This window comes from Salmo trutta, chromosome 8 (assembly GCF_901001165.1).
Source record: "Salmo trutta chromosome 8, fSalTru1.1, whole genome shotgun sequence".
Lineage (NCBI taxonomy): Eukaryota > Metazoa > Chordata > Actinopteri > Salmoniformes > Salmonidae > Salmo > Salmo trutta.
The window spans coordinates 755,223-782,722 of record NC_042964.1 but is presented as its reverse complement, the minus strand read 5'-3'; the positions used below and the strand labels follow the sequence as shown (position 1 = coordinate 782,722).

General features: G+C 39.2%; 2 protein-coding genes across 2 annotated transcripts in view; one reads left to right on the top strand and one right to left on the bottom strand.

Moving 5' to 3' along the window:
• LOC115198018 (sodium/hydrogen exchanger 9B2) overlaps positions 1–8,777 on the bottom strand; it is a 47,977-nt gene extending 39,200 nt beyond the window's left edge. Inside the window, exon 1 of the mRNA XM_029759668.1 lies at positions 7,843–8,777. The gene's annotated coding sequence lies outside the window, so the exon portion shown is untranslated. The remainder of the gene's footprint in view (positions 1–7,842) is intronic.
• An 8,925-nt stretch (positions 8,778–17,702) lies between these two features.
• LOC115199190 (extensin-1-like) overlaps positions 17,703–27,500 on the top strand; it is a 14,354-nt gene continuing 4,556 nt past the window's right edge. Inside the window, exon 1 of the mRNA XM_029761819.1 lies at positions 17,703–17,724. Within this exon, the coding sequence (XP_029617679.1) occupies positions 17,703–17,724 (22 nt within the window). The remainder of the gene's footprint in view (positions 17,725–27,500) is intronic.

Below are 27,500 nucleotides of genomic sequence, written 5' to 3'. Positions count from 1 at the left end.
GCTGATCTATCGACACTACCACTGGTAGAGACTGGTAATGGTTATAACAACACTACCACTGGTAGAGACTGGTAATGGTTATAACAACACTACCACTGGTAGAGACTGGTAATGGTTATAACAACACTACCACTGGTAGAGACTGGTAATGGTTATAACAACACTACCACTGGTAGAGACTGGTAATGGTTATAACACCACTACCACTGGTAGAGACTGGTAATGGTTATAACACCACTACCACTACCACTGGTAGAGACTGGTAATGGTTATAACAACACTACCACTGGTAGAGACTGGTAATGGTTATAACACCACTACCACTACCACTGGTAGAGACTGGTAATGGTTATAACAACACTACCACTGGTAGAGACTGGTAATGGTTATAACAACACTACCACTACCACTGGTAGAGACTGGTAATGGTTATAACAACACTACCACTGGTAGAGACTGGTAATGGTTATAACAACACTACCACTGGTAGAGACTGGTAATGGTTATAACAACACTACCACTGGTAGAGATTGGTAATGGTTATAACAACACTACCACTGGTAGAGACTGGTAATGGTTATAACACCACTACCACTGGTAGAGATTGGTAATGGTTATAACAACACTACCACTGGTAGAGACTGGAATTGGTTATAACAACACTACCACTACCACTGGTAGAGACTGGTAATGGTTATAACAACACTACCACTACCACTGGTAGAGACTGGTAATGGTTATAACAACACTACCACTACCACTGGTAGAGACTGGTAATGGTTATAACAACACTACCACTGGTAGAGACTGGTAATGGTTATAACAACACTACCACTGGTAGAGACTGGTAATGGTTATAACACCACTACCACTGGTAGAGACTGGTAATGGTTATAACAACACTACCACTGGTAGAGACTGGTAATGGTTATAACAACACTACCACTGGTAGAGACTGGTAATGGTTATAACAACACTACCACTGGTAGAGACTGGTAATGGTTATAACACCACTACTACTGGTAGAGACTGGTAATGGTTATAACAACACTACCAATACCACTGGTAGAGACTGGTAATGGTTATAACAACACTACCACTGGTAGAGACTGGTAATGGTTATAACAACACTACCACTGGTAGAGACTGGTAATGGTTATAACAACACTACCACTGGTAGAGACTGGTATGGTTATAACAACACTACCACTGGGTAGAGACTGGTAAGTGGGTTATAACAACACTACCACGGTAGAGACTGGAATGGTTATAACAACACTACACTACCACTGGTAGAGACTGGTAATGGTTATAACAACACCTACCACTGGTAGAGACTGGTAATGGTTATAACAACACTACCACTACACTGGTAGAGACTGGTAATGTTTATAACAACACTACCACTGGTAGAGACTGGTAATGGTTATAACAACACTACCACTGGTAGAGACTGGTAATGGTTATAACAACACTACCACTGGTAGAGACTGGTAATGGTTATAACAACACTACCACTGGTAGAGACTGGTAATGGTTATAACAACACTACCACTGGTAGAGACTGGTAATGGTTATAACAACACTACCACTGGTAGAGACTGGTAATGGTTTATAAACAACAACTACCACTGGTAGAGACTGGTAATGGTTATAACAACACTACCACTGGTAGAGACTGGTAATGGTTATAACAACACTACCACTGGTAGAGACTGGTAATGGTTATAACAACACTACCACTGGTAGAGACTGGTAATGGTTATAAACAAACACTACCACTGGTAGAGACTGGTAAGTGGTTATAACAACACACCACTACCACTGTAGAGACTGGTAATGGTTATAACAACACTACCACCTGGTAGAGACTGGTAATGGGTTATAACAACACTACCAGTGTAGAGACTGGTAATGGTTATAACAACACTACCACTGGTAGAGACTGGTAATGGTTATAACAACACTACCACTGGTAGAGACTGGTAATGGTTATAACAACACTACCACTGGTAGAGACTGGTAATGGTTATAAACAACACTACCACTGGTAGAGACTGGTAATGGTTATAACACACTACCACTGGTAGAGACTGGTAATGGTTATAACACACTACCACTGGGTAGAGACTGGTAATGGTTATAACAACACTACCACTGGTAGAGACTGGTAATGGTTATAACAACACTACCACTACCGACTGGTAGAGACTGGTAATGGTTATAACAACACTACCACTGGTAGAGACTGGTAATGTTATAAAACAACACTACCACTGGTAGAGACTGGTAATGGTTTAATAACAACACTACCACTGGTAGAGACTGTTAATGGTTATAACACCACTACCACGGGTAGAGACTGGTAAGGTTTATAACAACACTACCACTGGTAGAGACTGGTAATGGTTATAACAACACTAACCACTGGTAGAGACTGGTAATGGTTATAACAACACTACCTACCACTGGTAGAGACTGGTAATGGTTTATAACAACACTACCACTGGTAGAGACTGGTAATGGGTTACTAACAACACTACCACGGTAGAGACTGGTAATGGTATAACAACACTACCCACTGGTAGAGACTGGTAATGGTATATACAACACTACCACTGGTAGAGACTGGTAATGGTTATAACAACACTACCACTGGTAGAGACTGGTAATGGTTATAACAACACTACCACTGGTAGAGAATCAGGTAATGGTTATAACAACACTACCACTGGTAGAGAATGGTAATGGTTATAACACCACTACCACTGGTAGAGACTGGTAATGGTTATAACAACACTACCACTGGTAGAGACTGGGTAATGGTTATAACAACACTACCACTGGTAGATGACTGGTAATGGTTATAACAACACTACCACTGGTAGAGACTGGTAATGGTTATAACAACACTACCACTGGTAGAGACTGGTAATGGTTATAACAACACTACCACTGGTAGAGACTGGTAATGGTTATAACAACACTACCACTGGTAGAGACTGGTATTTTTGGTTAACAACACTACCACTGGTAGAGACTGGTAATGGTTATAACAACACTACCACTGGTAGAGACTGGTAATGGTTATAACAACACTACCACTGGTAGAGACTGGTAATGGTTATAACAACACTACCACTGGTAGAGACTGCTAATGGTTATAACACCACTACCACTGGTAGAGACTGGTAATGGTTATAACAACACTACCACTGGTAGAGACTGGTAATGGTTATAACAACACTACCACTGGTAGAGACTGGTAATGGTTATAACACCACTACCACTACCACTGGTAGAGACTGGTAATGGTATAACAACACTACCACTGGTAGAGACTGGTAATGGTTATAACACACTACCACTACCACGGTAGAGACTGTAATGTTTAAACAACACTACCATCTGGTAGAGACTGGTAATGGTTATAAAACAACACTACCACTGGTAGAGACTGGTAATGGTTATAACAACCTACCACTGGTAGAGATTGGTAATGGTTATAACAACACTACCACTGGTAGATATTGGTAATGGTTTTAACAACCACTACCACTGGTAGAGATTGGAATGGTTATAACAACACTACCACTGGGTAGAGACTGGGGAAATTGGTTATAACAACACTACCACTACCCTGGTAGAGACTGGTAATGGTTATAACAACACTACCACTACCACTGGTAGAGACTGGTAATGGTTATAACAACACTACACTACCACTGGTAGAGACTGGTAATGGTTATAACAACACTACCACTGGTAGAGACTGGTAATGGTTATAACAACACTACCACTGGTAGAGACTGGTAATGGTTATAACACCACTACCACTGGTAGAGACTGGTAATGGTTATAACAACACTACCACTGGTAGAGACTGGTAATGGTTATAACAACACTACCACTGGTAGAGACTGGTAATGGTTATAACAACACTACCACTGGGTAGAGACTGGTAATGGTTATAACACCACTACTACTGGTAGAGACTGGTAATGGTTATAACAACACTACCAATACCACTGGTAGAGACTGGTAATGGTTATAACAACACTACCACTGGTAGAGACTGGTAATGGTTATAACAACACTACCACTGGTAGAGACTGGTAATGGTTATAACAACACTACCACTGGTAGAGACTGGTAATGGTTATAACAACACTACCACTGGTAGAGACTGGTAATGGTTATAACAACACTACCACTGGTAGAGACTGGTAATGGTTATAACAACACTACCACTGGTAGAGACTGGTAATGGTTATAACAACACTACCACTACCACTGGTAGAGACTGGTAATGGTTATAACAACACTACCACTGGTAGAGACTGGTAATGGTTATAACAACACTACCACTGGTAGAGACTGGTAATGGTTATAACAACACTACCACTGGTAGAGACTGGTAATGGTTATAACAACACTACCACTGGTAGAGACTGGTAATGGTTATAACAACACTACCACTGGTAGAGACTGGTAATGGTTATAACAACACTACCACTGGTAGAGACTGGTAATGGTTATAACAACACTACCACTGGTAGAGACTGGTAATGGTTATAACAACACTACCACTGGTAGAGACTGGTAATGGTTATAACAACACTACCACTACCACTGGTAGAGACTGGTAATGGTTATAACACCACTACCACTGGTAGAGACTGGTAATGGTTATAACAACACTACCACTGGTAGAGACTGGTAATGGTTATAACAACACTACCACTGGTAGAGACTGGTAATGGTTATAACAACACTACCACTGGTAGAGGACTGGTAATGGTTATAACAACACTACCACTGGTAGAGACTGGTAATGTTTATAACAACACTACCACTGTAGCAGACTGGTAATGGTTATAACAACACTACCCACTGGTAGAGACTGGTAATGGTTATAACAACACTACCACTGGTAGAGACTGGTATGGTTATCCACAACCACTACCACTGGTAGAGACTGGTAATGGTTATAACAACACTACCACTGGTAGAGACTGGTAATGGTTATAACAACACTACCACTGGTAGAGACTGGGTAATGGTTATAACAACACTACCACTGGTAGAGGATGGTAATGGTTATAACAACACTACCACTGGTAGAGACTGGTAATGTTATAACAACACTACCACTGGGTAGAGACTGGTAATGGTTATAACAAACCTACCACTGGTAGAGACTGGTAATGGTTTTTATAACAACACTCCCACTGGTAGAGACTGGTAATGGTTATAACAAACACTACCACTGTAGAGACTGGTAATGGTTATAACAACACTACCACTGGTAGAGACTGGTAATGGTTTATAACAACCACTATCCACTACCACTGGTAGAGACTGGTAATGGTTATAACAACACTACCACTGGTAGAGACTGGTAATGGTTATAACAACACTACCACTGGTAGAGACTGGTAATGGTTATAACAACACTACCACTGGTAGAGACTGGTAATGGTTATAACAACCCTACCACTGGTAGAGACTGGTAATGGTTATAACAACACTACACTACCACTGGTTAGAGACTGGTTAATGGTTATAACAACACTACCCATGGTAGAGACTGGTAATGGTTATAACAACACTACCACTTGTTGAGAGACTGGTAATGTTATAACAACACTACCACTACCAATGGTAGAGGACTGGTAATGGTTTATAACAACACTACCACTGGTAGAGACTGGTAATGGTTATAACAACACTACCACTGGTAGAGGACTGGTAATGGTTATAACAACACTACCACTGGTAGAGACTGGTAATGGTTTAACACCACTACCACTGGTAGAGACTGGTAATGGTTATAACACTACCACTACCACTGGTAGAGACTGGTACTGGTTATAACAACACTACCACTGGTAGAGACTGGTAATGGTTATAACAACACTACCACTGGTAGAGACTGGTAATGGTTTATAACAACACTACCACTGGGTAGAGAACTGGTAATGGTTATAACAACCACTACCACTGGTAAGACTGGTAATGGTTATAACAACACTACCACTGGTAGAGAACTGGTAATGGTTATAACACACTACCACTGGTAGAGACTGGTAATGGTTATAACAACACTACCACTGGTAGAGACTGGTAATGGTTATAACAACACTACCACTGGTAGAGACTGGTATGGTTATAACAACACTACCACTGGTAGAGACTGTAAGGTTATAACACACCCACTACCACTGGTAGAGACTGGTAATGGTTTATAACAACACTACCACTGGTAGAGACTGGTAATGGTTATAACAACACTACCACTGGTAGAGACCTGGTAATGGTTATAACAACACTACCACTGGTAGAGACTGGTAATGGTTATAACAACACTACCACTGGTAGAGACTGGTAATGGTTATAACAACACTACCACTGGGAGAGACTGGTAATGGTTATAAGAACACTACCACTGGTAGAGACTGGTAATGGTTATAACAACACTACCACTGGTAGAGACTGGTAATGGTTATAACAACACTACCACTACCACTGGTAGAGACTGGTAATGGTTATAACAACACTACCACTACCACTGGTAGAGACTGGTAATGGTTATAACAACACTACCACTGGTAGAGACTGGTAATGGTTATAACAACACTACCACTAGTAGAGACTGGTAATGGTTATAATAACACTACCACTGGTAGAGACTGGTAATGGTTATAACAACACTACCACTGGTAGCGACTGGTAATGGTTATAACAACACTACCACTGGTAGAGACTGGTAATGGTTATAACAACACTACCACTGGTAGAGACTGGTAATGGTTATAACAACACTACCACTGGTAGAGACTGGTAATGGTTATAACAACACTACCACTGGTAGAGACTGGTAATAGTTATAACAACACTACCACTGGTAGAGACTGGTAATGGTTATAACAACACTACCACTACCACTGGTAGAGATTGGTAATGGTTATAACAACACTACCACTGGTAGAGACTGGTAATGGTTATAACAACACTACCACTACCACTGGTAGAGACTGGTAATGGTTATAACAACACTACCACTGGTAGAGACTGGTAATGGTTATAACAACACTACCACTGGTAGAGGACTGGTAAGGTTATAACAAACACTACCACTGGTAGAGACTGGTAATGGTTATAACAACACTACCACTACCACTGTAGAGACTGGTAATGGTTATAACACCACTACCACTGGTAGAGACTGGTAATGTTATAACAACACTACCACTGGTAGGACTGGTAATGGTTATAACAACACTACCACTCGTAGAGACTGGTAATGGTTATAACAACACTACCACTGGTAGAGACTGGTAATGGTTATAACAACACTACCACTGGTAGAGACTGGTAATGGTTATAACAACACTACCACTGGTAGAGGACTGGTAATGGTTATAACAACACTACCACTGGTAGAGACTGGTAATGGTTATAACAACACTACCACTGGTAGAGACTGGTAATGGTTATAACAACACTACCACTGGTAGAGACTGGTAATGGTTATAACAACACTACCACTGGTAGAGACTGGTAATGGTTATAACAACACTACCACTGGTAGAGACTGGTAATGGTTATAACAACACTATACTATGGTTAGCTGCGAAATTCCCTAAACCTTCCCAACATGTTTCCTGTTTGGAAGATTCACATAATCGGGACACAATAAGCTGGAAATCCAGGAGTCCTTCAACTTGTATATCTGGAAAACAACCTATGGCTGAATATGACGGTGTTGTTTTGTTGTTTGTATTTATGTTAGTGAAGGCATTTCTGCATATAGATAAGATACACAGAAGCATTACTAACCTGTGTTCTCACTCTGGCCTCTTCTCCTTCCTTCTAGTCCTCTGCTGGCCTCTCCTCCTTCCTTCTAGTCCTCTGCTGGCCTCTCCTCCTTCCTTCTAGTGCTCTGCTGGCCTCTCCTCCTTCCTTCTAGTCCTCTGCTGGCCTCTCCTCCTTCCTTCTAGTCCTCTGCTGGCCTCTTCTCCTTCCTTCTAGTCCTCTGCTGGCCTCTTCTCCTTCCTTCTAGTCCTCTGCTGGTCTCTCCTCCTTCCTTCTAGTCCTCTGCTGGCCTCTCCTCCTTCCTTCTAGTCCTCTGCTGGCCTCTTCTCCTTCCTTCTAGTCTTCTGCTGGCCTCTTCTCCTTCCTTCTAGTCCTCTGCTGGTCTCTTCTCCTTCCTTCTAGTCCTCTGCTGGCCTCTTCTCCTTCCTTCTAGTCCTCTGCTGGCCTCTTCTCCTTCCTTCTAGTCCTCTGCTGGCCTCTTCTCCTTCCTTCTAGTCCTCTGCTGGCCTCTTCTCCTTCTTTCTAGTCCTCTGCTGGCCTCTCCTCCTTCCTTCTAGTCCTCTGCTGGTCTCTTCTCCTTCCTTCTAGTCCTCTGCTGGTCTCTTCTCCTTCCTTCTAGTCCTCTGCTGGCCTCTTCTCCTTCCTTCTAGTCCTCTGCTGGTCTCTTCTCCTTCCTTCTAGTCCTCTGCTGGCCTCTTCTCCTTCCTTCTAGTCCTCTGCTGGCCTCTTCTCCTTCCTTCTAGTCCTCTGCTGGTCTCTCCTCCTTCCTTCTAGTCCTCTGCTGGCCTCTCCTCCTTCCTTCTAGTCCTCTGCTGGCCTCTTCTCCTTCCTTCTAGTCCTCTGCTGGTCTCTTCCCTTCCTTCTAGTCCTCTGCGGGACCAAACTCATGCCTCTCTTTATTGTCACTCGGTGTGTGTTTTTGTGTGTGTGTGTGAGAGAGAGAGAGAGGGAGAGAGAGAGAGAGAGAGAGAGAGAGAACTTTCTGAGCCAAAGAATACACACTCAACAGGTCAGGTTTAGAGGGGGTAGGAGGGGAGAGAGAGAGAGAGAGAGAGAGAGAGAGAGAGAGAGAGAGAGAGAGAGAGAGAGAGAGAGAGAGAGAGAGAGAGAGAGAGAGAGAGAGAGAGAGAGAGAGAGGATTTTATTGTTTTAATGAATTTATTGTCTATTGTGTATTTATGACTGTTGTGAATTGTTTCAGATAATTGCGTATTAACTGCCGTTGAAAGTTTTTAACACCGCCTCATCGAATTTCAATAAATCATTTTCTGTCTCTCAGTTGCTTTAGTATCTATGAGCCCTAATCACTTCCTAAATGTGTTCTAGAATGACAGCAGGACCTTTCTGTGTTCTAGAATGACAGCAGGACCTTTCTGTGTTCTAGAATGACAGCAGGACCTTTCTGTGTTCTAGAATGACAGCAGGACCTTTTTGTGTTCTAGAATGACAGCAGGACCTTTCTATGTTCTATTTAAGCACAAGGCACACCTGTGACTGTTTTTGAGCATGCACTTTAGCACTGACTCGTGTGACTTATGCCTTTAATAAAATACTTTCCAAACATATTAACCTTTGTCCCCAGGCTATTACGCACAGCTCATACAAGCCTGGGAAATCAAACACCCAAAAAATTGGCCTTAGTGGGAGTGACCATGGAATTCTATTGGAGTGACTTACTGAGTAAAGTTTTTGCCATCATTTAAATTTGAACAAATCACACAACTTGCGAAGCGTGGCTCTGTGCTTGTGGTGTGCTAGCGTAAACGGAGGGTTAGGGGGAAGGTGTTGTGGAAGATGATTGGTTGGTAGATTAAGCCAATTACATGGCTGAGTCATTGGTGCCAATCTTCCGGCACGCTGTATTGGCTAAGGCCAAGTTTGTCACATTGGTCCACTAGACTCTTAGTGCATTTGGACGGAAGCATAACCTGTTTAAAATAACAATGAATTACATATTTTTATCAAAACTATTATTTTGATAATTAAAATAAAAACTATTTCATTCCTCCACCAAAGGAAATAGCCTGTCAAGAATCTAGTTGTTAGTTATTTTGGTTATGTTGGTACAGACGCCCTCCAATCTTTAAATTAATTATGTTTGCATAGTTGCTATGCTAAAGGACTGGTCGTCTGTTCTAACAAATGTGGTTGAAGTGTAGACTGACTGACGCTAACTAGCAGCTAACAGTCAAACACCTGGAATGCTAGCTAACTTCAGCTAACAGTCAAACACCTGACATGCTAGCTAACTTCAGCTAACAGTCAAACACCTGGAATGCTAGCTAACTTCAGCTAACAGTCAAACACCTGGAATGCTAGCTAACTTCAGCTAACAGTCAAACACCTGGAATGGCAGTAAACTAGCAGCTAACAGTCATTCACCTGGAATGCTAGCTAACTTCAGCTAACAGTCAAACACCTGGAATGCTAGCTAACTTCAGCTAACAGTCAAACACCTGGAATGGCAGTAAACTAGCAGCTAACAGTCAATCACCTGGAATGCTAGCTAACTTCAGCTAACAGTCAAACACCTGAAATGCTAGCTAACTTCAGTTAATTATTATTTATATTATTTATATTTTAACTTTGAACTTTCTTCAAACTACAAATCTACCTTTCCAGTGTTTTTCTTGCTATAATTTATTTACTTTGCCACCATGGCATTTTTTTGCCTTTACCTCCCTTATCTCACATCATTTGCTCACATTGTATATAGTCTTATTTTTTTCTACTGCATCATTGATTGTATGTTGTTCTACTCCATGTGTAACTCTGTGTCGTTGTATGTTGTCGAACTGCTTTGCTTTATCTTGGCCAGGTCGCAATTGTAAATGAGAACTTGTTCTCAACTTGCCTACCTGGTTAAATAAAGGTGAAATAAATAAAAAATAAATAAAATAATTACATTGATGAGTTTTTTTCTCTCCCTTTTTTGTGATATCCAATTGGTAGTTACAGTCTCATCGCTGCAACTCCCGTATGGACTCAGGAAGGTCAAGAGCCATGCGTCCTCCGAAACACGACCCTGCCACGCCGTACTGCTTCTTGACACACTGTGCACTTAAGCCGGAAGCCAGCCGCAACAATGTGTCGGACGAAACACCGTACAGCTGGCAACCGAAGTCAGCGTGCACTGCGCCCGGCCCGCCACAAGGAGTCACTAGAGCGCGATGGGACAAGGACATCCCGGCCGGCCAAACCCTCCTCTAACCCGGACAACGCTGGGCCAATTATTCGCCTAAACTGGCTTCGACACAGCCTGGGATCGAACCCGGGTCTGCAGTGATGCCTCTAGCACTGCAACGCAGTGCCTTAGACCGCTGCACCACTCGGGAGGCTTGATGCGTGATTTTGCTGAGAAAAAAGTTAATTTCTCATCTGGATGCCGTTCACTATGTATGGCACTACAAGGGAGATCGCAATCCAAATGTCAAGTGACAAAATGTGGACGCTGAGAGAGAATTCTACTGTTTGACTCTGGTGCTCACTTTATAAATCAGGAAATTTTTATTTACTTTGAATTACATTTAAATCGTTTTGCATATATATCTTCCTTTATATGTTGTGAGTAAATGCTGTAAATATCAATGTTGTCTGATTAACCGTTTGTGAGCATGTCTCTCTCTGTCTCTCTTATTCCAAGATGGCGTAGCAGTTGGATGTCTGTTTTGATTGTCTTGTCCCGTCCCTTGTATATATCGTTTTTTTCTTCATATATATTTTTTAGATTTTTAATCTCAATTTCCATCTACGGACTGAATATACTCTCCTGCAACCTGCCTCACCCAATGTGGTACCGATCTGCTATTTTTACACTTTAGAACCGGAACCCCCATCAGTAGCTAGCCAGCTAACTAGTTACTAGCTAGTAGTCAGTTAGCCACTGCTAGCGGTCATCACCGTTAACTCAGACATCAGCCAGCCTCAGCTCGGTCAATACCTGCCAGTCTGCACAGCACGATATCAACCCAGAACATATCGGACTGCTTTGGTCTACCACATCTCCGGATTCCTACCACAAGCTCTGAACCTTTACTCCGGATCATCGCAGCTAGCTAGCTGCTATCCAAGTGGCTACTCCTGGCTAACGTCTCTGTCCCAAAGCAAGCACCAGTTAGCCTGGAGCTAGCCTCTAGCTAGGCCCATCTCCCGGCTAGCCAAAGAGATCCATCATGCAATTCCTGGGCTTCAATTACCTATTTTGCCAATTGGCCTGGACCCTTTGCTGCCGACAAGGAGCCCCGCCGATCCATCACGACTGGTCTGCCGACATAACCGTCCGAGGGGGTTTCAACAGGCTCTCCCGTAGCGACGTCCTTCTGAGGCCCATCTGCTAGCCTGCTGCTAGCCCCGGCCTGCTAGCTGTCTGAATCGTCGTGCCTCCAGCTCGCCTAGCTACTCACTGGACACTATGATAACTCGGCTACACATGCCTCTCCCTAATTTTCAATATGCCTTGTCTATTGCTGTTTTGGTTAGTAATTGTTGTCTTATTTCAATGTAGAGCCTCCAGCCCTGCTCAATATGCCTTAGCTAGTCCTTTTGTTCCACCCCACACATGCGGTGACCTCACCTGGCTTAAATGGTGCCCCTAGAGACAAAACCTCTCTAATCATCACTCAATGCCTAGGCTTACGTCCACTGTACTCATATCCTACCATACTCTTGTCTGTACATTATGCATTGAATCTATTCTTCTGCGCCCAGAAATCAGCACCTTTTACTCTCTGTTCCGAACGCACTAGACAACCAGTTCTTATAGCCTTTAGCCGTACCCTTATCCTACTCCTCCTCTGTTCCTCTGGTGGTATAGAGGTTAATCCAGGCCCTGCAGCCCCCAGCACCACTCCCATTCCCCAGGTTCTTATAGCCTTTAGCCGTACCCTTATCCTACTCCTCCTCTGTTCCTCTGGTGATGTAGAGGTTAACCCAGGCCCTGCAGCCCCCTGTACCGCTCCCATTCCCCAGGTTCTTATAGCCTTTAGTCGTACCCTTATCCTACTCCTCCTCTGTTCCTCTGGTGATGTAGAGGTTAACCCAGGCCCTGCAGCCCCCTGTACCGCTCCCATTCCCCAGGTTCTTATAGCCTTTAGCCGTACCCTTATCCTACTCCTCCTCTGTTCCTCTGGTGATATAGAGGTTAATCCAGGCCCTGCAGCCCCCAGCATCACTCCCATTCCCCAGGGTCTCTCATTTGTTGACTTCTGTAACCGTAAAAACATCGGTTTCATGCATGTTAACATTAGAAGCCTCCTCCCTAAGTTTGTTTTATTCACTGCTTTAGCACACTCTGCCAATCCTGATGTCCTAGCTGTGTCTGAATCCTGGCACCAAAAATCCAGAAATTTCCATCCCTAACTATAACATTTTCCAACAAGATAGAACTGCCAAAGGGAGCAGAGTTGCAAACTACTGCAGAGATGCCTGCAGAGTTCTGTCATACTATCCAGGTCTGTGCCCAAACAAATCGAGCTTCTACTTTTAAAAAGTTTCCAGAAAAAAGTCTCTCACAGTTTCCACTTGTTATAGACCCCCCCCCCCCCCTCCCCCCGGCTGGCCATGCTTTCCACCTGGCTACCCCAGGAGGAAAGAAGGAGAATAGGGGGAGGGAGATAAAGGGAGATAAAGATAAAGTAGTAGGGAGGGAGGGATAAGGAGAGATAGAAAGATGGGGGAGAAGAGATAGAAGAGAAGGACAGGCTAATAAATCACCCCTGTCCACACACACACAAATCAAATCAAAGTGTATTTGTCACGTGCGCCGAATACAACAGGTTTAGTAGACCTCACAGTGAAATGCTGAATACAACAGGTGTAGTAGACCTTACAGTGAAATGCTGAATACAACAGGTGTAGTAGACCTCACAGTGAAATGCTGAATACAACAGGTGTAGTAGACCTCACAGTGAAATGCTGAAAACAACAGGTGTAGTAAACCTTACAGTGAAATGCTGAATACAACAGGTGTAGTAGACCTCACAGTGAAATGCTGAATACAACAGGTGTAGTAGACCTCACAGTGAAATGCTGAATACAACAGGTGTAGTAGACCTTACAGTGAAATGCTGAATACAACAGGTGTAGTAGACCTCACAGTGAAATGCTTACTTACAGGCTCTAACCAATAGTGCAAAAAATGTGTTAGGTGAACAATAGGTCAGTAAAGAAATAAAACAACAGTAAAAAGACAGGCTATATACAGTAGCGAGGCCATATACAGTAGAGAGGCTACATACAGTAGCGAGGCTATATACAGTAGCGAGGCCATAAAAGTAGCGAGGCTACATACAGACACCGGTTAGTCAGGCTGATTGAGGTAGTATGTACATGTAAATATAGTTTGTAGATATAGTTTATTCATTGTGAAATGTACTCATTCTGTTTTTCTTTGATATTACTATGTTCATTGTGAACTATGCAACTACTGTAATGTAAACAACCAAAGATTTAAAGACTAAAAGTGGTAAAAGTAGTAGCCTACAATAAGGTGGTAAACACACACGATATCAAATAAAATCTAAATGTATTTGTCACATTTACATTGATGCACTTATTGATGAAGCCAGTGACTGAGGTGGTGTACTCCTCAATGCCATCGGAAGAATCCCAGAACATATTACAGTCTGTGATAGCAAAGCAGTCCTGTAGTTTAGCATCTGCTTCATCTGACCACTTTTTTATTGATCTAGTCACTGGTACTTCCTGCTTTAATTTTAGCTTGTAAGCAGGAATGAGGAGCATAGAATTATGGTCAGATTTGCCAAATGGAGTCCGAGGGAGAGCTTTCTCTGTGTCTCTGTGTGTGGAGTCAAGGTGGCCCAGAGTTATTTTTCCTCTGGTTGCACATTTAACATGCTGATAGAAATTTGGTCAAACGGATTTAAGTTTCCCAGAATTAAAGTCCTCGGCTACTAGGAGCTCCTCCCCTGGGTGAGCGTTTTTTTGTTTGCTTATGGCGGAATACAGCTCATTCAACGCTGTCTGTGGCAGCCTCAGTCTGTGGTGGTATGTAAACGGCTACGAAAAATACAGATGGAAACTCTCTAGGTAGATAGTGTGGTCTACAGCTTATCATGAGATACTCTACCTCAGGCGAGCAATAGCTCAAGACTTCCTTAGATATCGTGCACCAGCTGTTATTTACAAAAATACGTAGTCCGCTGCCCCTTGTCTTACCAGACGCCGCTGTTCTATCCTGCCGGTGCAGCGTATAACCAGCCAGCTGTATGTTGATAGTGTCGTCGTTCAGCCACGACTCCGTGAAGTATAAGATGTTACAGTTTTTAAATGTCCCGTTGGTAGTTTAATCTTCCGTGTAGGTCATCAATTTTATTCTTCAAAGATTGTATGTTTGCTAGCAGAATGGAAAGGAAGTGGAGGGTTATTCGATCACCTACGAATTCTCAGAAGGCAGTCCGCTGTCACGTTCTGACCAGTAAAGAGGTTATTTGTTATTGTAGTTTGGTCAGGATGTGGCAGGGGGTGTTTGTTTTATGTGTTTCGGTTTTTTTTGGTTAATGTTCTATGTTAGTATATTTCTATGTTCGTTCTAGTTTTTCTATGTCTATGTTTAGTTTATTGGGTTGGCCTTCAATTGGAGACAGCTGTTCCTCGTTGCCTCTAATTGAAGGTCCTATTTAGTAGAGGTGTTTGTTCATGGGTTTTTGTGTGTAGTTGTTTCTCTGTATAGTCATTTGTCCTTACGGGACTGTTTGTTTAAACATGTAGCTAGCTATATAATGAACCATAATCCCATCCCATACTACTAGCAATACAAACGGATTGTCATAGCTTGCCACCATGCATGAAATGCTGTAATATGACTCTGCAGGTTGCAAAATCTAATCAACTAGGTTCAATGTTAGCTAGCTAACTAACATTAAGCTATAACTAGCAATGCAAATCGATTTCTGAGATACAAATAATATTACTGCACAGATCAAACTGCACAGATCATACACGTAACGTTAGCTAGTGAGCCAGCAAGCTAACGTTCGCTAGCTAGCTAACGGTAAGCTTTAACTTGCAAATGAAAACATTTGAAAAAATGACTTTCTGACAAAATTGGAAATGTATAATATCGGAAAATGTAGCTAGACTCTTAACCCTAAACATGGATGAACACTTCACGGCAGACTGGAGTCCTTTTAACTCACTCACTCACTCACTCACTCACTCACACACACACTCACTCACTCACTCACTCACTCACTCACTCACTCACTCACTCACTCACTCACACACTCACTCACACACTCACTCACACACTCACTCACTCACTCACTCACTCACTCACTCACACACTCACTCACTCACTCACTCACTCACTCACTCACACACTCACTCACTCACTCACTCACTCACTCACTCACACACTCACTCACTCACTCACTCACTCACTCACTCACACACTCACTCACTCACTCACTCACTCACTCACACACTCACTAACTAAGATGTCCTGTGTCGTTTCTGTTTTGTCTGTTGTGTTGAGTCCCTCCAGTTCACATTGACCGTGTGCAGAAAGTAGTCCATTGTTGAGAGCAGTAGCAACACTTTTGTAGTTCTCCATGGCTAACGTTATATCTTTAAAAAAAGAGCTGCTGTAGAAAAGCTTATCTACACATACTTAGCAGCTCATGTTATAGACAGAAGCGTGTTACATGGCAGACCAATCCCAACTCATCTCTCGGCATGTCCAGCCCATCCATTATGTCAGCCAATCATGGCTAATGGGAAGGTTCCTGGATTTTTCCGTGGCTAAATCAACAAGGCTCAAAATTTTTACAAATTTAAAAAAGGTATTTTTTTCAATTGTATTTGTATTTACAGATGGTTTGGTATTAAGGCACATGAAAGTTAATATGTTCCAGAAGGCATTTCTGCCCCCCCCCCCCCCCAAAAAAACGCATTTTGATAAAAAACAAAACAATGCCTCTCCTAATAGTAATGATGTGTGACAGATGCCTAGCTTCCTGAAATGGGTCACAAATAATACGAATATGTGGAGTCGAATTACAAGCTAAATCCCTATAAAACATTACCTCTGCTTAGTTCAGTAGCATCTGTGTAATTGCATTAGGAGGTTAAAATAAACAATTTAGGTGGAAAATACTAATTTGTAAATTATTGTCAATGATTTCTTACATACACATACATTCTGGAGACAAATTGTATTCACTTATTCCACATTTAGTCTTTTTGTCACTGGCCTTCACACAAAAATTTCAAAAGTGGATTTTTTTTTCTAAAGTTCATTTTAACAACTCATATTATTGTATAACCGCTGAAAATGCAATGGTTTCTGTTTGTTAATCAAATCAAATTGTATTTGTCACATACACATAGTTAGCAGATGTTATTGTGAGTGTAGCGAAATGCTTGTGCTTGTAATGGCTGTTGAAGGGAGTTGACCAAGGCGCAGCTTAGTGCTCATCTTGTAATTTATTAAACAGAGAACACTATAAACAAAGAAACAAAAACAACAGCCCACAGTTCTGTCAGGTTAGACAACTAAACAGAAATTCACCACCCACAAAAACCAAGGGAAAACAGGCAACCTAAGTATGGCTGCCAATCAGCGACAACAATGTACAGCTGTCCCTGATTGAGAGCCATACCAGGCCAAAAGAAAGAAATACCAAACATAGATAAAAGGACATAGAATGTAACCCCAAAACACACAGAAAGACACCCCCTGCCACGCCCTAACCAAATTACAATAACAAATAACCCCTTTTACTGGTCAGGACGTGACAGTGCTTCTACTTCCGACAGTGCAGTAACATCTAACAAGTGATCTAACAATTCCCCAACAACTACCTAATACACACACATCTAAAGGGGTGAATGAGAATATGTACATATAAGTATATGGATGAGCGATGGCCGAGCAGTATCAGCAAGGTACAACAGATGGTATAAAATACAGTATATACATGTGATATGAGAAATGTAAGATATGTAAACATTATTAAAGTTGCATTGTTTAAAATGACCAGTGATCCATTTATTAAATCGGCCAGTGATATGAGTCTCTACAGTGGGGGAAAAAGTATATAATCCCCTGCTGATTTTGTACGTTTGCCCACTGACAGAGAAATGGTCAGTCTATAATTTTAATGGTAGGTTTATTTGAACAGTGTGTGCTCCTAATCTCAGTTCGTTACCTGTATAAAAGACACCTGGGAGCCAGACATTTTTCTGATTGAGAGGGGGTCAAATACTTATTTCCCTCATTAAAATGCAAATCAATTTATAACTTTTTTGACATGCATTTTTCTAGATATTTTTGTTGTTATTCTGTCTCTCACTGTTCAAATAAACCTACCATTAAAATTATAGACTGATCCTTTCTTTATCAGTGGGCAAACGTACAAAATCAGCAGGGGATCAAATACTTTTTTCCCCCACTGTATGTAGGCAGCAGCCTCTCTGAGTTAGTGATTGCTGTTTAGCAGTCTGATGGCCTTGAGATAGAAGCTGTTTAACAGTCTGATGGCCTTGAGATAGAAGATATCTACATTGTTTATATTCAACCATATTCCCAGACCTCTTTCCATGGTTAACTGTGGTGGATCGTGCTTTCAGTTTTGGGCGAATGCACGGTTTCCACGGTTTCTGGTTAGGGTAGGTTTTAATAGTCACAGTGGGTACAACATCTCCAACGCACTTCCTTATAAACTCACTCACCGAGCCAGCGTATAGATTGACGTTATTCTCGGAGGTTGCCCTGAACATTTCCCAGTCCACGTGATCAAAACAATCTTGAACCGTGGATTCTGATTGGTGGGACCAGCGTTGAATGGTTCTAGTCACGGGTACATCCTTTTTGAGTTTCTGCCTATAAGACGGTAGGAGCAAGATGGAGTCGTGGTCGGATTTGCTGAAGGGAGGGCGGGGGAGGGCCTTGTATGCATCACGGAAGTTAGAGTAGCAGTGATCCAGTGTTTTTCCCAGCACGAGTGCTGCAATCAATATGCTGATAGAATTTAGGTTAGCCTTGTTCTCAAATTTGCTTTGTTAACCTCTCTAGGGGGTGTGGGACGATAGCGTCCCACCTGGCCAACATCCGGTGAAATTGCAGACCGCCAAATTCAAATTAAATTATTATAAATATTCAACTTTCATGAAATCACAAGTGTAATACATCAAAATAAAGCTTAACTTGTTGTTAATCCAGCCGCCGTGTCAGATTTCAAAAAGGCTTTACGGCAAAAGTACACCATGCGATTATCTGAGGACAGTGCTCAACACACAAAACATTACAAGTTACCAGCCAAGTAGATTAGTCATGAAAGTCAGAAATAGCAATAAAATGAATCACTTACCTTTGATGATCTTCATATGGTTGCACTCACAAGACTCCCAGTTACACAATAAATGTTTGTTTAGTTCGATAAAGTCCCTCTTTATATCCAAAAACCTCCATTTTGTTGGCGCGGTTTGTTCAGTAATCCAAATGCGATCATAAGAGGCAGACGAAAATTCCAAATAGTATCCGTAAAGGTCGTATAAACATGTCAAACGATGTTTATAATTATCATTCATTTTTTATGGGGGACTTAATTAGATTTTTGCAGGGGCGTGGACATCGACGCTATGAGGTTTAAAGAGGATAGTTGGGATATTGAAAACTATGTTGGTATTCATGTGAACCTCTGTTTTGGACTCAACATATCAATGTAGGACTCATGGCGAAGAAAGCCAAGCAATCCAATTCAACATTCAGTGATTCATGAACTCTGTGACCTCTCTCTCTCTCGCTCTCTTTCTCTCTCTTCTGTCTCTCTCTCTCTCTCTCTCTCTCCTCTCTCTCTCTCTCCTCTCTCTCTCTCTCTCTCTCTCTCTCTTCTGTCTCTCTCTTTCCCAGACATTGGACTGTAGGCAGGTGGCCTTGGTAGGCTAGTTAATAAAACCTTTAATTTATGACAGCAGTATAAATCTATAATCCCTAACAGGTCGCGTGGGAAGAAGAACACTGTGTTCAGCTTCTGTCAAGCCGGTGGAAGTTTGAGTTAGAACTCGTAGTTCCTCATTTCCAATGTTCTCTGTAAACTTTGTGCGGGGTGCGTAACTCCACCTGGGACTGCCTTGCAGAGGAGATATCAGCCTGCACAGAGAAGCACCAGATTGAACTTATTAACTCAACTTGCTAGTTTTCCCCTTCAGTTAACACCCCGCACAAAGTTTACAGAGAACTGTCTCTACCTCTCTGCCTCTCTGTCTCTGCCTCTCTGTCTCTGCCTCTCTGTCTCTGCCTCTCTGTCTCTACCTCTCTGTCTCTGTCTCTACCTCTCTGTCTCTGTCTCTACCTCTCTGTCTCTGTCTCTACCTCTCTGTCTCTGTCTCTACCTCTCTGTCTCTGTCTCTGCCTCTCTGTCTCTGTCTCTACCTCTCTGTCTCTACCTCTCTGTCTCTACCTCTCTGTCTCTGTCTCTACCTCTCTGTCTCTGCCTCTCTGTCTCTGTCTCTGCCTCTCTGTCTCTGTCTCTACCTCTCTGTCTCTGCCTCTCTGTCTCTACCTCTCTGTCTCTACCTCTCTGTCTCTGTCTCTACCTCTCTATCTCTGCCTCTCTGTCTCTACCTCTCTGTCTCTACCTCTCTGTCTCTGTCTCTACCTCTCTGTCTCTGCCTCTCTGTCTCTGAGAGGTAGAGAGTTAACACAATCAACGTTTCCGTTTACTGTGGGAATTTGTGATGGAATCAACGCAATATCAGCTGCCATTTTCAACGCAACATACCGAGGAGAAAAAAAAAAGCAAACTATGCAAAACTTAGTTTTCAAAAACGAAACATGGAATGTAGCCTATATTAAACACCACACGTTGGCTACTACTGTAGGCTGAATGTTAAAATATTATGGGATGTATTTTCTCCATAGTTTTTTTTTTATGGTAGGCTTACTCTGGTAGGTCTACATTATGATCGAATAGCCACAGCAGCCTACTTGACCACAGTCTGAAACTATGACTTAAAGTGGGTACAACCTCAGTATTCACAGTAAACCTATGCTGGAAGTTGCCCAGCATTTTCACAATGTTTTTCGTTTGCCTTAGGCTCAGTTATTAATTGTTTTTTAGGGAACACTGCTCATTGCAGACGCTTTTTGAATCATCGAACAATATACACTTAACTTTGTTTTCTAACCATATCAACTAAATATTGTTGTGCAACAATATAAACTACAGTAAACATTGTTGTCCGACAATTTAAACAGTTGTTTGTGTCATTATCTGACAACCGAATAATTCAAACAGTGGAGGCAAATTTACATTTTCAGATGGAACACGAAGTTATATTCTATATTATCCTTCTATTATATTTCCTTCTATTCTATTCCCTTCTATTCTATTCCTTCTATTATATTCCCTTCTATTCTATTCCCTTCTATTCTATTCCCTTCTATTCTATTCCCTTCTATTCTATTCCCTTCTATTCTATTCCCTTCTATTCTATTCCCTTCTATTCTATTCCCTTCTATTCTATTCCCTTCTATTATATTCCCTTCTATTCTATTCCCTTCTATTCTATTCTATTCTATTCTATTCCTTCTATTCTATTCCCTTCTATTCTATTCTATTCTATTCCCTTCTATTCTATTCTATTCTATTCTATTCCCTTCTATTCTATTCTATTCTATTCTATTCTATTCCCTTCTATTCTATTCTATTCTATTCTATTCCCTTCTATTCTATTCCTTCTATTCTATTCCCTTCTATTCTATTCCTTCTATTCTATTCCCTTCTATTCTATTCCCTTCTATTATATTCTATTATATTCCCTTCTATTCTATTCTATTCTATTCTATTCCCTTCTATTCTATTCCCTTCTATTATATTCTATTATATTCCCTTCTATTCTATTCTATTCTATTCTATTCCCTTCTATTATATTCCCTTCTATTCTATTCCCTTCTATTCTATTCTATTCTATTCTATTCTATTCCCTTCTATTCTATTCTATTCTATTATATTATATTCCCTTCTATTCTATTCCCTTCTATTCTATTCCCTTCTATTCTATTCCTTCTATTATATTCCCTTCTATTCTATTCCTTCTATTCTATTCCATTCTATTCCCTTCTATTCTATTCCCTTCTATTCTATTCCCTTCTATTCTATTCCCTTCTATTATATTCCCTTCTATTCTATTCCCTTCTATTCTATTATATTCCCTTCTATTCTATTCCCTTCTATTCTATTCCTTCTATTATATTCCCTTCTATTCTATTCCCTTCTATTCTATTCCCTTCTATTCTATTCCTTCTATTCTATTCCCTTCTATTCTATTCCCTTCTATTCTATTCCTTCTATTCTATTCCCTTCTATTATATTCCCTTCTACTCTATTCCCTTCTATTCTATTCCCTTCTATTATATTCCCTTCTATTCTATTCCCTTCTATTCTATTATATTCCCTTCTATTATATTCCCTTCTATTATATTCCCTTCTATTCTATTCCCTTCTATTCTATTCCCTTCTATTCTATTCCTTCTATTCTATTCCCTTCTATTCTATTCTATTCTATTCTATTCCTTCTATTCTATTCCCTTCTATTCTATTCCTTCTATTCTATTCCCTTCTATTATATTCCCTTCTATTATATTCCCTTCTATTCTATTCCCTTCTATTATATTCTATTCTATTCTATTCCCTTCTATTCTATTCTATTCTATTCCCTTCTATTCTATTCCCTTCTATTCTATTCTATTCTATTCTATTATATTCTATTCTATTCCCTTCTATTCTATTCCCTTCTATTCTATTCTATTCTATTCTATTCTATTCCCTTCTATTCTATTCTATTCTATTCTATTCCCTTCTATTCTATTCTATTCTATTCTATTATATTCTATTATATTCTATTCCCTTCTATTCTATTCTATTCTATTCTATTCCATTCTATTCTATTAATTTCCATTCTGTTCTATTCTGTTCTATTATTTTCTATTATATTCCTTTCTATTATATTCTATTCTATTATATTCCCTTCTATTATATTCCCTTCTATTCTATTCCCTTCTATTCTATTCCCTTCTATTCTATTCTATTCTATTCTATTCCCTTCTATTATATTCCCTTCTATTCTATTCCCTTCTATTATATTCCCTTCTATTCTATTCCCTTCTATTCTATTCCCTTCTATTCTATTCTATTCTATTCTATTCCCTTCTATTATATTCCCTTCTATTCTATTCCCTTCTATTATATTCCCTTCTATTCTATTCCCTTCTATTATATTCCCTTCTATTCTATTCCCTTCTATTATATTCCCTTCTATTCTATTCCATTCTATTCTATTAATTTCCCTTCTATTCTATTCCCTTCTATTCTATTCCCTTCTATTCTATTCCATTCTATTCTATTCTATTCTATTAATTTATATTCTATTCTATTAATTTATATTCTATTCTATTAATTTATATTCTATTCTATTCTATTCTATTCTATTAATTTATATTCTATTCTATTAATTTATATTCTATTCTATTAATTTATATTCTATTCTATTAATTTATATTCTATTCTATTCTATTCTATTCTATTAATTTATATTCTATTCTATTCTATTCTATTCTATTAATTTATATTCTATTCTATTAATTTATATTCTATTCTATTAATTTATATTCTATTCTATTAATTTATATTCTATTCTATTCTATTCTATTCTATTAATTTATATTCTATTCTATTAATTTATATTCTATTAATTTATATTCTATTCTATTAATTTATATTCTATTAATTTATATTCTATTCTATTCTATTCTATTAATTTATATTCTATTCTATTAATTTATATTCTATTAATTTCTATTCTATTCTATTCCCTTCTATTCTATTCTATTCTATTCTATTCCCTTCTATTCTATTCCCTTCTATTATATTCCCTTCTATTCTATTCCTTCTATTCTATTCCCTTCTATTCTATTCCCTTCTATTCTATTATATTCCCTTCTATTATATTCCCTTCTATTCTATTCCCTTCTATTCTATTCCCTTCTATTCTATTCTATTCTATTCTATTCCCTTCTATTATATTCCCTTCTATTCTATTCCCTTCTATTATATTCCCTTCTATTCTATTCCCTTCTATTCTATTCTATTCTATTCCCTTCTATTATATTCCCTTCTATTCTATTCCCTTCTATTATATTCCCTTCTATTCTATTCCCTTCTATTATATTCCCTTCTATTCTATTCCCTTCTATTATATTCCCTTCTATTCTATTCCATTCTATTCTATTAATTTCCCTTCTATTCTATTCCCTTCTATTCTATTCCCTTCTATTCTATTCCATTCTATTCTATTCTATTCTATTAATTTATATTCTATTCTTTTAATTTATATTCTATTCTATTCTATTCTATTCTATTCTATTCTATTAATTTATATTCTATTCTATTAATTTATATTCTATTCTATTCTATTCTATTCTATTAATTTATATTCTATTCTATTAATTTATATTCTATTCTATTAATTTATATTCTATTCTATTCTATTCTATTAATTTATATTCTATTCTATTAATTTATATTCTATTAATTTATATTCTATTCTATTAATTTATATTCTATTAATTTATATTCTATTCTATTCTATTCTATTAATTTATATTCTATTCTATTAATTTATATTCTATTAATTTATATTCTATTCTATTGATTTATATTCTATTAATTTATATTCTATTAATTTCTATTCTATTCTATTCTATTGATTTATATTCTATTAATTTATATTCTATTAATTTATATTCTATTCTATTCCATTCTATGAATTTATATTATATTCTATTCCATTCTATTCATTTATATTCTATTCTATTCTATTCCCTTCTATTCTATTCTATTCTATTCCCTTCTATTCTATTCTATTCTATTCTATTCTATTCCCTTCTATTCTATTCTATTCTATTCCCTTCTATTCTATTCTATTCTATTCCCTTCTATTCTATTCCCTTCTATTCTATTCCCTTCTATTCTATTCTATTCCCTTCTATTCTATTCCCTTCTATTCTATTCTATTCCCTTCTATTCTATTCTATTCCCTTCTATTCTATTCTATTCTATTAATTTCCATTCTATTCTATTCCCTTCTATTCTATTCTATTCCCTTCTATTCTATTCCCTTCTATTCTATTCTATTCTATTCTATTCTATTCCCTTCTATTCTATTCTATTCTATTCCCTTCTATTCTATTCTATTCTATTCTATTCCCTTCTATTCTATTCTATTCCCTTCTATTCTATTCTATTCCCTTCTATTATATTCTATTATATTCCCTTCTATTCTATTCTATTCTATTCCATTCTATTCTATTAATTTCTATTCTATTCTATTCTATTCTATTCCATTCTATTCTATTCTATTCTATTCTATTCTATTCTATTATATTCCCTTCTAACATCATCACATTAATACCAGAGAGAGATACCAGAGAGAGATAGCAGAGAGAGATACCAGAGAGAGATAGCAGAGAGAGATACCAGAGACAGATACCAGAGAGAAAGAGATACCAGAGAGAGATAGCAGAGAGAGATACCAGAGACAGATACCAGAGAGAGAGAGATACCAGAGAGAGATAGCAGAGAGAGATACCAGAGACAGATACCAGAGAGAAAGAGATACCAGAGAGAGATACCAGAGAGAGAGAGATACCAGAGAGAGATAGCAGATAGAGATACCAGAGAGAGAGAGAGACCAGAGAGAGATACCAGAGAGAGAGAGATACCAGAGAGAGATAGCAGATAGAGATCCCAGAGAGAGAGAGAGCTACCAGAGAGAGATAGCAGATAGAGATACCAGAGAGAGACAGCAGAGACAGATACCAGAGACAGATACCAGAGGGAGAGAGATACCAGAGAGAGATACCAGAGAGAGAGACCAGAGAGACAGATGCCAGAGAGGGAGATACCAGAGACAGAGATACCAGAGACAGAGATACCAGAGACAGAGATACCAGAGACAGAGATACCAGAGAGAGAGATACCAGAGACAGATACCAGAGAGAGATCTGTGGCGTTGTTTTCTGAGCAAGACTCCATAGAGATATATAGAAGGCACACTTGCCACTAGAAGATGAATCCCTCTATGGGCTTTGCTATCACAGAAGTGATGTCATTGTATGCTATAGCGCTAAGATTTCCCTTCACTGGAACTAAGGGGCCCGAACCATGAAAAACAGCCCCAGACCATTATTCCTCCTCCACCAAACTTTACAGTTGGTACTATGCATTGGGGCAGGTAGCGTTCTCCTGGCGTCCACCAAGATGCCAGATGGTGAAGAGTGATTCATCACTCCAAAGAACACGTTTCCACTGCTCCTGAGTCCAATGGCGGCGAGCTTTACACCACTCCAGCCAACGCTTGGCATTGCGCGTGGGGATCTTAAGGCTTGTGTGCGGCTGCTCGGCCGTGGAAACCCATTTCATGAAGCTCTCGAAGCAAAGTTATTGTGCTGACGTTGCTTCCAGAGGCAGTTTGGAACTCGGTAGTGAGTGTTGCAACCGAGGACAGACGATTTTTACGCGGTTCAGCACCCGGCGGTCCCGTTCTGTGAGCTTGTGTGGCCTACCACTTCGCAGCTGAGCCGTTGTTGCTCCTAGACGTTTAAATTTCAAAATAACAGCGATTACAGTTGACCGGGGGCGTCTCTGGAAAAGCAGAAATTTGACGAACTAACTTGTTGGAAAGTTCGCATCCTATGACGCTGCCATGTTGAAAGTCACTGAGCTCTTCAGTACGGGCCGTTCTACTGCCGTGTGATGTTAAACCATGTTATTAATGTGATATATTAAACCATGTTATTAATGTGGTGATGTTAAACCATGTTATTAATGTGATGATGTTAATGTGATGATATTAAACCATGTTATTAATGTGTTGATATTAAACCATGTTATTAATGTGATGATGTTAAACCATGTTATTAATGTGATGATATTAAACCATGTTATTAATGTGATGATGTTAAACCATGTTGTTAATGTGATGATATTAAACCATGTTATTAATGTGATGATGTTAATGTGATGATATTAAACCATGTTATTAATGTGATGTTATTAATGTGATGATGTTAAACCATGTTATTAATGTGATGATATTAATGTGATGATGTTAAACCATGTTATTAATGTGATGATATTAATGTGATGATATTAAACCATGTTATTAATGTGATAATGTTAATGTGATGATATTAAACCATGTTATTAATGTGATAATGTTAATGTGATGATATTAAACCATGTTATTAATGTGATGATGTTAAACCATGTTATTAATGTGATGATGTTAATGTGATGATGTTAAACCATGTTATTAATGTGATAATGTTAATGTGATGATATTAAACCATGTTATTAATGTGATGATATTAAACCATGTTATTAATGTGATGATGTTAATGTGATGATATTAAACCATGTTATTAATGTGATGATATTAATGTGATGATGTTAAACCATGTTGTTAATGTGATGATATTAAACCATGATATTAATGTGATGATATTAAACCATGTTATTAATGTGATGATGTTAATGTGATGATATTAATGTGATGATATTAAACCATGTTATTAATGTGATGATATTAATGTGATGATATTGAACCATGTTATTAATGTGATGATGTTAAACCATGTTATTAATGTGATGATATTAAAC